Genomic DNA, 16227 nt, shown 5'->3' with positions numbered 1-16227 from the left:
TATGGGGGATGGAGGAAAAAAATTAGAAGCAGCAGAAGCAATCAGCTAAAGCCAGAATGTGGAGCATTCAACAGGATTAACGACCCAGTTTCCTCAATAAGTAAATGACATAAAAAATAAAAGCAGGGGGGCTTCCCTGGTGGCGCAGTGGTTGAGAGTCCGCCTGCCGTTGCAGGCGAAACGGGTTCGTGCCCCAGTCCGGGAAGACCCCACATGCCGCGGAGCAGCTGGGTCCGTGAGCCATGGCCGCTGGGCCTGTGCGTCCGGAGCCTGTGCTCCGCAACGGGAGAGGCCACAACAGTGAGGGGCCTTGTTTGCATCCTAAATCAAACCATGTCTAACCAGACATTTTTTGAGACCACCAGGAAAATAAAACTTAACTTTTGTCAACCCAAAGAGTGAAAAATTGCCTTTTTTTGAACTTACATTTTTCTAGATTCCTGGTGAGGTTTTTATATATTCACTGGCCTTATACTTTTTTTTTTTTTAAAGGAAACTTTTTTTTATATTGAAGTATAGCATACCAACAGAAAAATACACAGATCATAAGGTGCCTCTCCGTGAATTTAAATGACACACAAGGTGACCAGCACCCAGGTTTAAAAAGGAACATTACCAGCTTTGCAAAACGGCTCCCTTTGCCCTCTCCCATTCGCTATGCCCCCTCCAAAATTTAGGGGATTCATTTTGCCTGTTTTTGAACTTTATGTGAATTGGATCATAAAGTATGATCTTTTGTGATTGGCTTCTTTTGTTCAACATTATATTAATGAGATCCATGCTGTTGTGTATTTGCCTTTTCTCCTTTTGCTTTACAAAGTGTTCTTTATAACTTCTGGAGATAATACTTTGGTATATAATATTTTAGAAGAAAATATAAGAGAATGTTCTATTACCTACCTAATAATTTGAAGATGAACACACTTTTTATTTACTTAAATAAACATATTTAAAGAAGAAACTGTAGATCACTATCATCCTAAGCAATAAAACCTATGAAAACACAGGTTTGATTTGCTCATTATAAGTTTTCCCCCCAAATCCTTTTTACTTAATTAAAAGCATGTTCATATGTATACTATGTAAATCCTCTCACGTACCACCTGTGTGTTCGTGGGGGCTTTTTTTTTTCACACACACACACTGTATTTTATTTTTACAAGAGATAAATAAACTGACAACAAGCATTGTAAATGGATGATCGCAACAAAAGGGGGGTTTGTTTTTGTCTTTGGGGGGAAGAGGGGAGCTCATCCAAATTAATCACACTCTTCATTCATTCATTCAAACCAACAACAATTTATTGCTTACCTGCTCTGCAGCACATCTTGATCTGCGTTGGCTCAGGGGCCCAGCCGCTCCACAGCATGTGGGATCTTCCCGGACTGGGGCACGAACCCATGTCCCCTGAATCGGCAGGCGGACTCTCAACCACTGCGCCCCCAGGGAAGCCCCAAATAAGTCTTAAAAATAACTTTATCCTTTCTAAAATTCTAAAATAACGCCTAGTGTCTTCACTTTTTTTGTGATATAATTTAAATGTTTGCCCTTAACCAATTAATGCTTTTAACAGAAAAAAGAAGACACAATATAGATGTTCTAGTCGCAAGATACAGGATTCAGAAAATACATTATTTCCCAGTGCGCTACAGACAATGGGATGTGGTCATGAGAATTCAAAGTTGTCTAATAGATGCCTTCTTTTAGTTCTACCTGTCACTGTAATGGAAATATTTAGGGCCTTTTTATTACACAACTGTTTCTTGTAGGAATATCAGAAAATGCAGATAAGCAAAAAAGAGAGGGAAGAAGATTGTATTGGGGCAGGGTTATATTTTTAAAGGTGACAGAACACTCCCATTCCCAAATAGTCAAATTAATATTAGTATTTAGAGATTCAGACCAAACCTCTGTGAGAACAGTCCTGGGCTTAAACTGAGTCCCTCCTCTAACTTGGTCCCGCCTCCGCCGCCGGCCGGCCCTGGCTTTCAGCGTGGCCCCTCCTCCAGCCCCGCCCCCAGGGATTCCGTTATTTTCAGCTCTCGCGAGAACTCAGCCCGGAAATTTTCCGGCCGGAACGTTCGGTGGGGTCCCACGTGGGTTGGGCTTCGTAGTGTGCTGGTCGTAGGACCTGCGGGAGCAGAACAGGAGCCGGGCGCCATGGGGAAGCTGCGCCGGAGGTACAACATCAAGGGGCGTCAGCAGGCGGCCCCCGGCCCTTCCAAGGGCCCTCCCGAGCCGCCCCCTGTGCGGCTGGAACTGGAGGGTAAGTAAGGCGCCCCCGGACGAGGGCTGGGATTCGGGGGAGGGACCAACCGGGTCCTCGGGGCAGGGCTGGCCAATGGGGGCCGAAGGGCTCCCGGACTGTGCCCTGCCTCCGCGACTCGGGCGGGCGACACGGAGAGACACCCCTCTCCCAGATGATACAAAGGAAGGGGGAATAGTGACAGTTTCTTTTTAACTGAATTTGGAACAATACCTGGAGTTTTTTTCCAGTGGGGTCCAGCCCAAGTATAGCTCTAGGGGGAGTTTGGGCAAGGAATTACAAGGTAATTCCATCCATTCTAATGGCTTCGATTATAACCTCCCTACCAGCGACCCCTAAGTTTGTATTTTTCAACCCAGACCTGTCTGCTTAGCTCCAGGCTGCTTAACATTTCTGCCCAGACTCCTCCGTTTTGTTAGGAATGGCTACTGTGTGACAGGCACTATTCTAGGAGAATAACAGAAGAGGAGATTAAGGGAGAAACTCCCTGCCCTGCAGAGTTCAGATGCTTCTGGGAAGAGACAAGCAAAGATAAACACAAAATACATAGGACGTTTTGCATACATTCATACTAAAGAGATAAAGCACAAGAGGTGTTTGGGCAGGTTGCAGTGTTTCATTGAGGTGGGGGGCGGCAGGGAAGGCCCTATTGAGAAAGCGTTGAATCCTTTTTTAAGACCTGAAGGCAGTCAGAATGGCTGAGTGGAGATGAAATTTTAAATGGGGCAGAAAAAAATAAAATAAAATGGGGGCAGGATCTTGTAGGGCCTGGTGGGTCATGGTGGCCCTGCAGAGTTGAGAGCAGAGGAGGGACACAGGATGGGCTTAGTTTTTTTTTGTTTTTTAATAAATTTATTTTATTTATTTATTTTTGGCTGCGTTGGGTCTTCGTTGCTGCAAACAGGCTTTCTCTAGTTGCGGCGAGCGGGGGCTACTCTTCGTTGTGGTGCGCGGGCTTCTCATTGTGGTGGCTTCTCTTGTTGCAAAGCACGGACTCTAGGCGTGTGGGCTTCAGTAGTTGCAGCACGCGGGCTCAGTAGTTGTGGCTCGTGGGCTCTAGAGCACAGACTCAGTAGTCGTGGCTAATGGGCTTAGTTGCTCCGCGGCATGTGGGATCTTCCCTGACCAGAGCTCGAACCCGTGTCCCCTGCACTGGCAGGCGGATTCTCAACCACTGCGCCACCAGGGAAGCCCAGGGCTTAGGTTTTAACAGCATCACTTTGCTGTGTTGAGGACAAGCAGTAGAGGGCAGAGAATCTGGGCGATCTGATAGGAGGCTGCTGAGTACATTGACTCTGGCAGGAGTTGGTGCTTGGACCAGGGAGGCAGCAGTAGAGGTGGTGAGAGGTGGTGGATTCAGGATGTATTTGGAAGATGGAGCTTTGTTCTGGCTGTGCGCAAGAGCAAAGGACACGTCAAGAACAAATCCCAGGCGTGCGGCTGGAGGCTGGAGGCTGGAGAAAGCAGGCATGGGCAGCTTGCGGGGAGGCCGGGAGCTTGGCTTTGGGTATGAGTGGTTTGGGGGGCCTGTCAGATATCCAAGCAGAAGGGTCAGCAGGCAGCTGCTGAATCGGACGCTTGAGAGAGGCAAGTCCAGGGGAGAAGCAGTTTGGAGTCATCTGTGTATGGATGATATTTATTTGAAGTCTGAAGACCAGACTGGCTCGCTGAGGTAATGAGTCCGGTCCAGTGAGGTGGGAAGAGAACCCTGGGAGAGTGTGGTTGTCCGGGGACCAAGAGGAAGACCTGCCCTCTGTGTCAAATGTGGCTGTGGGTTCAGGCAGGGAGAGAAAGGACCGTGGATGTAACACTGGAGAGGCCATCGGCGACCATGATGGGTCCAGTTTCGGGGGAGAGTTGGGCTGAAGTGATTGGATGGATTCAGCTGTCTTGCAGGCCCCTGAGACCGAACACATTCCAAAGTTGGACTCATCCAGCTGCTTGTATAGGATCCCTGAGGGCCAAGCAGATTTAGGTGTTAGGGAAGAGTGAGTCTAGATTCAGGAGGTGGAGGGAGGGAGAGAGAGCCGGGGCCGCTGGGGAAGCCTGCTTCCCTCGACCCGCTAATCAGCCTCTTCTTCCACACTCTCCTCTTGGGCCCGGAAGGCAGTGGGGTTATAGGAAAGATTGTCAGAGTGGGAATCTGGAGTCCGAATTCCCTCCTTGGAAGTTTCAGGGATAGGCTGGGAGTTGAAGCAAGTCGCCTGACATCTCTGTGCCTCAGTGTTCTCAGCTGTCAAATGGGTCCAGCAGTAACAGTCATCCTACCTGCTCTCAGAGTCATGGAGGTGGTATTTTGGGAGAATATGTTTGTGACTGAAACGAGAATGCTTTGAAAAGTAAAGAAGACAAGCTGTAGAGATGTGATGTTGTCCTGTGATGGGCGTCATCCATTGTAACAGCAGTGACAGCTCAGGAAGTGAGATGGCCCCTCTAAGAGGGCAGAAGACCCCTGGACTGACAGTTGGGTGAGAGCAGAGGGACCTGAGGTCTCTTAGACTCAAAGATTTGGGGAAAGTTGTTTCTCACCCCAGAACAAGACATCTCTGTCTATTCCTGCCTTTCTCAGGGGCCAGAGGGATCTTACAAGAATATAAAACAGGTTACCTTCTTCAAAGAGCTTTCCCCGATCCAATATCACCCTTTTTCTTATTTTTATTTTTAGCACATCTCCCCCGCCCCCCTTTTTTTCTATAGCACAGTGGTTCTCAAATTTTTTGCACCAAGAACCCTTTTACATTCCTAAAAATTGAGGACCCCAAAGTGCTTTTGTTAGTGTGGGTTGTGTCTGTCGATATTTACCGTATTAGAAATTAAAACCGAGAGATTTTGAAACACAAGTGCGTACAAGCACACACTCCTTTAGCTGTCACCATGTCACACGATTTGGAGCCTTTGGAAAATGCTGCTATACACTCTTTTCTTTTTCTCCCCCTGCTTTTAATTTGTTTGAGAACTGCAGAATGGATGGCTTGCATTGCTTAAAATAGTCTCATTCTTCTTACTGAGGAGCACACAACCTCTCCTACACTTGGTAATGTCATAAAGTTGTACAAAGCCTGAGCAGTTAATAAAAGTCAGACACTGCCTGTACGGGGACTCCAGCGTTGGGTGTCAGGCAGAAATAGGTGCTCCCCAAGCCCCCTCCTCCCCATGGTGCTGCAGTAGGTTGAAGCAAATCACCTGATTTGGGATCGGCTTTTGGGATCTTAGTTCCCTGACCAGGCATTGAACCCGTGCCCCTGGTGGTGGAAACGCGGAGTCCTAACCACTGGACCACCAGGGATGTCCCAGACTCCACCATTTAAAAATAGATGTGACGCAAGCTTGGTACTCAGTCCACTGTACACGTGTGAGAGAGCGTCTTTCAGAGTTATTGTAAAGATGGTTTATTATAAAGATGGCCCCGCTGAACACAGGGCCCCGCTGGGAGGGAGGCGCTGTTGCAACCTGTTCCCTCCTTGCTGCGCCCCCATCCCTCTCCCCGCAACGCGAGGACGGCTGACCCGTGGCAGGTGCTGGGTGGACCGGTGGAATGAAGGTGTGACGGGCCTGCGCCCCCATTCCTATGCGGGTGCCCGGGTGGCTCTCACTGTGGGCAGGAGGGTCAGCCCGGAGGAAAACGGCGTTAACGCAGCATCTTGAGACTCGCAGGCGTCCGCGCTTTCTATCCTCCAGGGCTGTGGGTCAGGCAAGCGTGTCTTTTCAGATAAGGGCACGTTGAAAGGAGTCGATGCAAGCAACGCGCTCGTCCTGCCCGGCAAGAAGAAGAAGAAGACCAAAGCCCCTCCCCTGTCCAAGAAGGAGAAGAAACCCCTGACCAAGAAAGAGCGGAAGATGCTGCAGAGAATCTTAGACCAGAAGGAGAAGAAGCTCCAGGTATGCACGCTCTGTCTGCACAGCGAGGGATGGGTCGGGGTGTCTGTGACCCCCGACGTGATCCCTGTGGCTGGACTGTCGGATAGAACTTTCCAGAAGGAGGGACAAGTTCTGTGTCTGCAATGTCCAGTACAGTGGTCACCAGCCACATGTGGCTGTTGAGCGCTTGAGATGTGGCCAGTGTGGCCGAGGAATTGGATTTTTAATGTGATTTGGTTTTAATTAACTTAAATGCAAATAGCCACGTGTGACTAGTGCCCCATATGGGACACACAGATCCAGAACCTTTCCAGTCCTTGGGAGATGTGCTACTTGGGTATCTGTCAGTCTGGGACAGGTCCAGCTTTGTGGACGCCACATGTTTGTTGAACCAGGAGTTGGTCGATCAACGTGCTCACTTTTTATTCTCCCCCCTCATTCATTTTGTTGTTTATTTTTTAACTTCATTCTGGAGAATTTTAACCTTTTTTGCTTAAAATTTTTTTAAGGAGAAAAATTTGTAATGAGAAATTCAAACATATATAAAGGTAGAGACAACAGTGTCATGGACTCCAGTGTACCTGACATCAGCTCCAACGGTTGTCAGGCTCATGGTCAACCTTGGTCATCTCCACAGCCGGTCACTTTCCCACCCCCTGGGTCAGAGCCCAGGCAGCATCAATCTGTACTAGTTTCTGTGGCTGCCTTAACAAGTGACCACAAACTGGGTGGCTTAAAACAATGGAAATGTGTTCTCTCAGTGATCTGGAAGCCAGAAGCTTGAAATCGAGGTGTCAGCAGGGCCGTGCCCCTTCTGAAGTCTCCAGGGGACGGTCCCACCTGGCCTCTTCCAGCTCCTGTGGCTCCAGGTTTCCTCGGCTCATGGCCACATTGCTCCAGTCTTTGCCTCTGTCTTTATGTGGGCTGCTCCCCTGTGTGTCCCTCCTCTGTGTATCTCTGATAAGGACACTTGTCTTTTTCTTTTTCTTTATTTTTTTTGTTTTTTCTTTTGTTTTTCTGTTTTGTTTTGTTTTGTTTTTGGCGGTACGCGGGCCTCTCACTGCTGTGGCCTCTCCCGTTGCGGAGCACAGGCTCCGGATGCGCAGGCTCAGTGGCCATGGCTCACGGGCCCAGCCACTCCGCAGCATGTGGGATCTTCCTGGACCGGGGCACGAACCAGTGTCCCCTGCATCAGCAGGCGGACTCTCAACCACTGCGCCACCAGGGAAGCCCTTCTTTTTTTAAAAAAAATGTTTTGGCTGCACCATGTGGCATGCAGGATCTTAGTTCCTGACCAGGGATGGAACCTGTGCCGCCTGCAGTGGAAGCGCAGGGTCTTAACCACTGGACCGCCAGGGAAGTCCCAAGGACACTTGTCTTTGAATTTAGGACTCACCTGGATAATTCAGGATTTCATCTTGAGATCCTTAAGCTAATTACCCTTAACTTAAAAAGACCCTTTTTCTGAATAAGATCCCATTCTGGGACATGGATATATGTCTTCGGAGGGCCACCATTCAACCCATATACATATCTCTGAATATTTCAGTTTGCATCTCTAAAATAAGGACCGTTTCAAATTACCACAATGCCATTAGCATGTCTAAATTTTTTCAAAATACCATTAGATATCCAGTAAATAGTCAAATTTCTAATTGTTTCATAGATGCTCTCCACCCGCATCTCTTGTCTTTTCTCCTTATATTTGTTGGAGAGATTGGTTTGTTTGTCTCAGAGACTTTCCCACAGTCTGGATTAAAAACTTTTAATCTCTGATATAAACATGGTCTTCCACCCTCCGAATTTCCTATAAATTGGTATTTGGTTCTGGGGCAGTGACTCTCAACTGGGACCGTTTTGCGCCCCCCCTCCCGGGAACATTTGGCCAAATCTGGACATATTTGGGGTTGTGACGATTTGGGGGACGCTACTGGCATCTGGGGGGTAGAGGTCTGGGATGCTGTTAAACAGCCTGCAGTGCGCATAACATCAAAAAAATGATCCGGCCCCAAATGCCAGTGGTGTGAAGACTGAGAAGCCCTGATCTAGAGGCTTCAGGAGAGTCTCTCTCGTTAGTCTTTCTGGCATGGTGACCACACGGCGTGCTGTGTCCACCAGGGGACACACAGGCCTCCCGTTAGCAGCTCTGACGCTTGGTCCCTGGAGCCCTTCATGCAGGGGAGGCTCACTGTCCTGTGCGTGTGTCCTATTTGAATGCTGTGAGCATCTTTTCTTGCTGTTCTGTACGTTGTTTTTTATCGATTACGAAATGTGTGTGTGTGTGTGTGTATATATATATATATACACATAAACACGTATAAAAGCAGATATAAAATATCTGTGTAATTTCAAGAATAACAAAACAAACACTCATGAATTGCTCACCCGGGGAAAGGAACCAACTGGACCCGCCCCCGCTCACTGCTTTATTCAAGGCAGAGTGGGGACCACTTCCTGTCACACACTCAGCTCTTCTTCCCATGTACTAACTACGGGAAGTCTTGCGTTATACAAATGGGCCCTACTTTATTTATTCCGTATCCCGTTGATGGGCATCTGGATAGTCGATGATCTTCCCTTACGACACACCATGGTGCAAAGAGAGCCTTGTTTATCCAACCCCAGACTCCGTAAGGGGGCAGAAAGCCACCCTAAGCTCACGCGTCTGTCGGCGTTAAGAACTCCATGAAGGATGGTAATTACAGTTTGACCTTTGGTTTAAAAAAGACTGTAGGTGTTAGTGATGCTGGAATTTTATTTAGAGTCTCAGCTTCCCTTCTGAAGAGGGGATCATGATGCCAAATGTGTAACACACTCATTTCCTTCCCCAGCGAGCAGAGATGCTCCAGAAATTGAGCGAAGTCCAGGTTTCGGAAGCTGAGATGAGACTGTTTTACACCACATCCAAACTGGGCACCGGGGACCGCATGTACCGCACCAAAGAGTGAGTCGGCTGGCTCCTCCCTGAAGCCCGTCCTTCCCGCCAGGGCTCCCAGGGGGGCTCAAGGGTCATGGCATCTTCTGGGGTTATGAGAAAATACATTTGCAATGACGCGTGTGCTAAAATGCCTCAAATGGGTAGAGGCCTCAGATAATGCAAACTATCCTACCGTGCACAGGATGCTGGCGTTTTCCTGCAGCGCTGAGTCCTGCCTTACAGGTCCTTCCAGCTTTTGCAGGGACGAGTAGGCTAGAAGTTGTCATCAAGGAGGTCAAGGGTTTGATTTAGCCCATTAGCAGGTTTGTTTGGTTCACGTAGCATCATTAGACATTTGGATCTTCTGCACATGTATGAGTCTCCTAGGGCTGCGGTAACAGGTCACCACAAACTGGGGACCTTGAAACAAGAGGAATTTATTCTTGTGGTTCTGACTGCCAGAAGTCCAAAGTCAAGGTGTTGGTGGGGTTGGTTGCTGCTGGAGGCCAGAGAATCTGTTCCAGCCTCTCCCCCAGCTTCTGGTGATGCCAGCCATCCTGGGCACTCCGTGGCTGGTAAACACGTCACTGCAGTCTCGGCCTCGTCGTCACGTGGCATCCTCTGTGTGTCTTCCATGGCCTTCTGTCTGTGTCTGGGTCTCTGTTTTCTTTTTGTTTTTTTCTGGCCACGCAGCATGCGGGATCCTAGCTCCCCGACCAGAGATTGAACCCATGGCCCCTGCATTGGGAGCATGGAGTCTTAACCACTGGACCACCAAGGAAGTCCCCTGGGTCTCTGTTTTCTTATAAGGACACCAGTCATTGGATTTAGGGCCCATGCTAATCTAGTATGACCTCATCTTAATGACATCCTGAAGACCCTGTTTCCAAATAAGGGCACATTCTGGGTGGCCATGAATTTTGGGGAGACGCTATTCAACAGTCAACATTTAAGAATTAGGAGATTTCACATTAAAATCCAGGGTCCCCCCTGGTCTTGACCAGTTGGATGATGTGGCCACACCAGCTGGCCTTCCCACAGAGCAGCTGGTGCTAGATGGGGCCAGTGTGCTCCCCCCAGCCCACGCCCCTGCCCACTGCTTTCACACTTGGCCCTCTCTGCTCATTTCCAGTACTGGCCTGTTAAGCCTTGTGCATTTAACGACTATTTATCAAGTGCAAACTGCATCTCAGGCTCTCCTGTGGGCCCTAGGAATAGAGCAGTGCACAAAAATTAAATTTCTTCCCTTAGGAAGCTCACATTCTATGGTGGGGAGATGGGCAGTGGTCCAGTGAATACATATATATTTAGTGCTGGTGAGCACTAAGCAGAAAAGAGCAGGTGGAAGGGGATGGAGGGGGTGGGGGAGGTGATTGAGGCTACACGGTAAGGGAGAGTCCTCCTGAGAGGCGTCCTTGGAATCAAGTAAGGGAGCAGTTGTCTTCAGGGAGCATGGACAGCGGGTGCAAAGGCCCTGCGGCAGGGAGGGGCGTGACCTTTGCGTCCTGGCCTCTGAGGAGCCTGCAGCAACCCAGAGCTGCCTCAGGCTGACTGGCCCGTCCTAGGCTCTGACTTCTGGCTCTCCCGGCAGGAAGCCCGACAGCATGGCAGCCCAGGGTCTGGAGAAGGTCAGCAGCCTCAGCGGGGCCCACCGGAAGCGCCACCACCAGGAGGCAGAAGAGGAGGAGTCTGAGTCCTCAGCGGAGTCTGGACCCGAGGAGACCCCAGCGGACGAGCCGGCAGAGGCCGGTACAGGGTCGTCCCCAGCGCATCTGCCACCAGCTCCGCCCGGGGCCAGGGGCCAGAGCCCAGTGCCCAGTGGTCTCCCTCCACCAGCTCCTCCTGCGGCAGCCTCTGCCCTGGCCAGGCCCCCGGCGAAGCCCGCTGTCTTCGTCCCCGTGAACCGCTCCCCTGAAATGCAGGTTGGCCTCTCTGGTGTTTGATTAAGGGCTTAGGTGCTCAGGTCAGTGCTGTGAGGGGGCTGAGGGTGCAGAGAGAGGGCATCCCAGGATCTGAGCAGGTTGCATTGCCTTCTGTGCCTCAGTTTCCTTGCCTGGAAAAGGGGGATAGCTGTACCCACCTTGCAGGGTTGTTGTAGGGCTGACGAGTGGGTGCCTGGCACGTGGTCGGGGCTGCTGAGATGGGTGTCCGCTGCCCGTATCATCGTCTGGTTACCATCACCTTCAGCCTCTGACCACAGGTCCTGGTCCAGGCATCTGCTCACTGGGACAAGAGCTTGGGCTCTGGAGTCAGTTGACCTGGAACGGAGTGCTGGTGCCCCCACCTTCCAGCTCATTCTGGGCCTCGTTTTCGTCCGTAGCATGGGGGTACCCGTCTACTCACAGGGACTCCGGCTCTCTACACTTCGTATCCTTGTCTGGTAAAATGAGGGTCTCACTGGGTTGTCATGACAACGAGATTCAGGGAGGTGAAGCCCGAGGCCCATGGAACGCACTTGGGGAGCCGTGAGGCTGGTGATGCCGCAGGGTCTGGCCCGCCACGGGTGGTGGTTCCGTCCACACGTTTCCACGGAGCGCGTGCTGTGGGCCAGCACAGGAGGTGGAGCGATCTGCAGTCTCGGAGCTCTCGGTCCAGCAGGGGAGACCGAGGTCGACCACACATGGGACAAGAGCCACGGAGGGCAAGATCGGATACCATGAGCGGGGGTCACAGGAGGGCCTGGCTTCATCAGGGAGGGCATCCGGGTCGAGAGCTCAGGGACCAGATGAGAGCATGGGGGCCGTCCCACACCGAGAAGTGCATGAGCAAAGGCCTGAGGCAGAGGGTTCCTGGGTCTTAGAGCAGCTGTTTAAAACCACAGATTGGATTGTGGAAATGAGGTGATTTCAGTCACGGGTACTTTGTGTGCTGATATATAAGCAATTAGGGTGAGCTGACTGCTCTAACAGACCCTGATATGCCGCTGGCTTCACGCCACAAAGGTTTCCTTGTAGGTGACGTCAGAGCCCCATGCCGTCCTCTGCGAGCTGGGGTGTGAGATTCTGCTCCACACGGCCATTCAGGAACCCGGGCTCCGCCCTCCAGTGTCCCTGGTGCCCCCTGGGGTTCATCCCCGCCTTTCTCTGTGGTTTTTCCACGTGCATGTTTTTAAGCCTAGGTTTGCCTGTTTTTATAAGCGGCCTCGCATCATATATATTTTTCAGCACTTTACTTACTTGTTAGTCGGCATGGTGTTCCTGAGATGTGTTTATCCGTGTAGATGTGTGTCACCAAGGTCCGTCTGGGTTTTGTTTTGTTTTGCTTTGTTTTCACGGCTATAGAGCATTACGTTGCGTGAATAGAGCCCATTTTAAGTACCCTTCTCTGGCTGGGCATTTGGGTGGTTTTAGCTTTTTGCTACCATCTTCACTGCTGATTTAAACATTCTTGCCTTTTTCTCAAAGCCACAGGTACAAAAATTTGGGGGGGAGCAGCGTTTACAAACTGGAAGTCACAGCCATTGTGGAGTCGTGAGATGGCCGCACCTTTTTTTTTTTTTTAAACCAATGGAATGGAATAGAGATAGAGAACAGAATGTTTAAAATTAGCGTGCTAGCATGCTTCACACATAACAAGGGCAAGCAGGGGTTCAGGAAACTTCTCCCTCACTGTGTATGTGTGTGTGCACGCGCACCCACGTGTGAGTACCTAGGAGAGGAATCACTGTATCTCACAATCTCGATTTTGGTAAAATTAGCACCCGGTTGTTTGCCGAAGTGATTGTGCCGTGAGTGTAGTCTCCCCCCAGCAGCAGGCAAGAGTTCCTTGTGCCCAGAGGGGCTTCTCTGCACCACGCTGTCCCCGAGGACCCAGCCCATGTCTCTGCCCCTCCCCAGCCGTCAGGGCTTCCAGCGAGCGCACCTGTTCCCCTTGGCTGGATGCCGGCTGCTGCCTTTATAGGAATCACGTCACCCTACGTAATCTTGCTTTGAGCAAAGCCCCCCATCCCCTCCGCCCTTCTGCAGGGGACGACAACCCCCCACCCCCATTCCGTGAGCGCTGACTTCCCCTCTCTCGCCAGGAAGAGCGGCTGAAGCTCCCGATTCTCTCTGAAGAACAAGTGATCATGGAGGCAGTGGCCGAGCACCCCGTTGTCATCGTGTGCGGCGAGACCGGCAGCGGGAAGACCACCCAGGTGCCCCAGTTTCTCTACGAAGCAGGCTACAGCAGGTGGGGGCTGGCCACAGGGTCCCCACAGGTCCCTCAGGTGACAGTGAGACGTGGCCCCCGGACGTTGTTAGGAGCAGGGCTCCTGGGGATCTAATTCCGGCTCTGCCGTTGCCGTGCTGTGTGACTTGGGGCAAGCTCCTTAACCTCTCTGGGCCTCAGTTTCCTCAGCTGTGACATAGGGTTCATCACTGCACCTACTTCACGGGATTGTTATGTAGATGAAATGACTGAATTTGTGTAAAACGTTTAGGTTGGTTCCTGGTGGGAGGGATGGCGTGTCAACTCCTGTTGGCCCTTCCGACCCATGTGTGTCAGGGTCCCCAAGACCACCCCCAGGTTCAGCAATTTGCTGGGAACACTCCCAGGACCCAGCATGTAATCGTACTCACGGCTGTGATATATTACAGTGAACGACACAAAGCACAGCCGGCAAAGGGCAAGGCTCACGGGGTGAAGTCTGGGGGAACCAGGCCCAGGCCCCCAGAGCCGTCTCCCAGGGCGGGGGTCACACAGGACACGCTTCATTGCCCGTGTGAGATGTCATCAAACAGGGACGCCCAGTAGAGGCTCAGCGCCCAGGGTTCTTACTGGGGCTGGTCACACAGGCGGCCTCTGCCTGGTACCTACCCAATTCTAGACTCCCCAAAGGAAAGCAGGTGTCAGCATGAGCAACCTTGTTTGTACAAGCAGTTCAGGCACAGGGAGCCCCTCTTGTCCGTCAGGGAGAGGCGGGAGCCCTCCTGAAATCCAGGATCCCAGACACCAGCCAGGGGCTGCCCTGGAAGCAGAGCTTTGTAGGGAGAGCAGCCTCGGGCCTGCTGGGTCAACTGTTTCCTGCCCAGAATCCACCACCCGTCCCCTGGGTAGGTTCTGTGGAGGCGCGTGTGCTCGGCTGGGTTGGACAAGCCCCCCGGCTGCAGGCTCAGGTCCACTAGGCCTCGTTCTTCTTTGCGGCTGCCTGGACCCCTTGGCCCCGTGATTGTCGGAGCGTCTCCTGTAGAATGCCCTGTGGGCCGTTCCCTTTTGCTGTTGTTAAGTGATGCTGTGGTGCCTTGCCTGGCGCCCGTGTCCCGTCACCCCCAGTGAGGGCCGCTTCCAGAGCCACATGTGACTTCGGGGCAGACGGGTGGGGCGGAGCCCTCCTGATGCCTTGTGTTCTCCTCCCCCAGTGACAACAGCATCATTGGTGTCACGGAGCCCCGCCGAGTGGCCGCCATGGCCATGTCCCAGCGAGTGGCCAAGGAGATGAATCTGTCACCACGGTGAGGGCTCTGCCTCCTATGGGAGAGTTGGGGGTGGCCCTCTGGCCCCACCAGACCTGAGCCACGGCACAGGCCCTCGTTCCCCCGGAGGGCGCCACGTCTGCATCTAAGCACAGGGCGGTTCCCTACATGCCGACAGTAGGACCCTCCTGCCAGGGGCGTCGTGAAGCAGGGACAAGCCAGCCAGGCCCTTAGTGAGGGGACAGAGTGGCCCTTACAGGCCTTGAGGGCAGAGCAGAGCAGCAGGTGGCCGAAGGCAGGCAGGAGGCGAATAGCGTGGCCGGGTTAGTTTACAGCTCAGGTCTCCAGGAGGAAAGCCCTCTCCCGGCAGTAAGGCTGCAGGACTTGCCTCGGGAAGCAGTTTGAACACAGCACAGCCCTGGCCTGAGGACGGCTCCGCGCCGTGTTGGTAACGCAGACGCCTGTGTCTCAGCCCAGACCGTCCAGTTCGGGCTGGAAGGGGCAGCGTGTCCAGTGTGGTCTGACCTGTAGGGAGTACCCCGGCGGCCCAGTGGTTAGGACTCCACGCCTTCGCTGCCGAGGGCCTGGGTTTCATCCCTGGTCAGGGAACAAAGATCCCACGAGCTGCGCCACGCGGCCAAGGAGAAAGAAAAAAGAAAGCACAGAATCGTATAGAGGCAGAGTGCCCGCCACCCACACTGGCATCAGATGTTTACCGACCAGGACCTGCCATGGGTCAGGCCCATCCTGGCTCTGGGGACAGAACCCTGGCCCCGCTGGGCCCAGCACGCAAACTGGGGAGCCTTGTTCTGTTCGCGTCTTAAGTGGGCGAGGCGCCCCCAGCTCCCCTCCCCGGTGGCAGCCACTGCTGCACATTTCCTGTGGCTCCTCCTAGACAGTCGTGTGCACAGACGGGCAGTTCTGTGTCTCTGTATTTCTCGCTGTCTGGCTGCTGCGTGAACGGCACGCCCTTCTGTATACACGCCCTTCTGTATCTTTCTTGTGGCATTTCAATGCGTACCTTGAAAATTACAGTACATACAAAGCTGCCCCTTTCATTCTCTTCAACTTTTAAATTTATTTATTTATTTGTGGCTGTGTTGGGTCTTCGTTTCTGTGTGAGGGCTTTCTCTAGTTGTGGCAAGCGGGGGCCACTCTTCATCGCAGTGCGCGGGCCTCTCACTATCGTGGCCTCTCCCGTTGCGGAGCACAGGCTCCGGACGCACAGGCTCAGCGGCCATGGCTCATGGGCCCAGCCGCTCCGCGGCATGTGGGATCCTCCCGGACCAGGGCTCGAACCCGTGTCCCCTGCACCGGCAGGCAGATTCTCAACCACTGCGCCACCAGGGAAGGCCAATTCTTTTCAGCTTTTTAGTATAAAATCTTCAAGCGTGTACAAAAGTGGAGAGACTCGTATGATGAGCCCCCACGTATCCGAGACCCAGTTTGGAGCAAGTCTCAGGTCTTGCATCATCTCAGCCTCAGTGTTTCACTGTGCGGGGCTGAAAGATCATGAGTCTGGGGTTTTTTTGGGTTGTTTGTTTTCTTGGCCGCGCCCCAAGGCTTGGGGAATCTTAGTTCCCTGACCAGGTATCGAGCCCGTGCCCCCTGCAGTGGAAGCACAGAGTCCTAACCACGGGACCACCAGGGAAGTCCCTGGTTTGTTTTTTTTTTTTTTTTTTTTTTAAGAATAGGATTCTGAAAACATAACTGCAGTACCGCCACTAAAGAGTGTATCATAACTCCAGAGTGTGCTCCGGTCCGTGTTCCCATTTCCCGGGTTGTCTCCTAAA

At 52.1% G+C, this 16227-nt stretch overlaps 1 protein-coding gene across 1 annotated transcript in view; it reads left to right on the top strand.

Annotated features, from left to right (window-relative positions):
• The first annotated feature begins 2054 nt into the window (after window positions 1-2054).
• Window positions 2055-16227, top strand: part of DHX37 (DEAH-box helicase 37) — a 30469-nt gene continuing 16296 nt past the window's right edge. Inside the window, exons 1-6 of the mRNA XM_012535524.3 lie at window positions 2055-2266; window positions 5976-6145; window positions 8956-9068; window positions 10633-10963; window positions 13063-13211; window positions 14381-14473. Coding sequence (XP_012390978.2) covers window positions 2161-2266; window positions 5976-6145; window positions 8956-9068; window positions 10633-10963; window positions 13063-13211; window positions 14381-14473 — 962 coding nt within the window. The 5' untranslated portion in view covers window positions 2055-2160. The remainder of the gene's footprint in view (window positions 2267-5975; window positions 6146-8955; window positions 9069-10632; window positions 10964-13062; window positions 13212-14380; window positions 14474-16227) is intronic.

This window comes from Orcinus orca, chromosome 15 (genome assembly GCF_937001465.1).
Source record: "Orcinus orca chromosome 15, mOrcOrc1.1, whole genome shotgun sequence".
Classification (NCBI taxonomy): domain Eukaryota; kingdom Metazoa; phylum Chordata; class Mammalia; order Artiodactyla; family Delphinidae; genus Orcinus; species Orcinus orca.
Note: the sequence above shows the minus strand (reverse complement) of the source record. Positions and strands in the feature narration are given on the sequence as shown.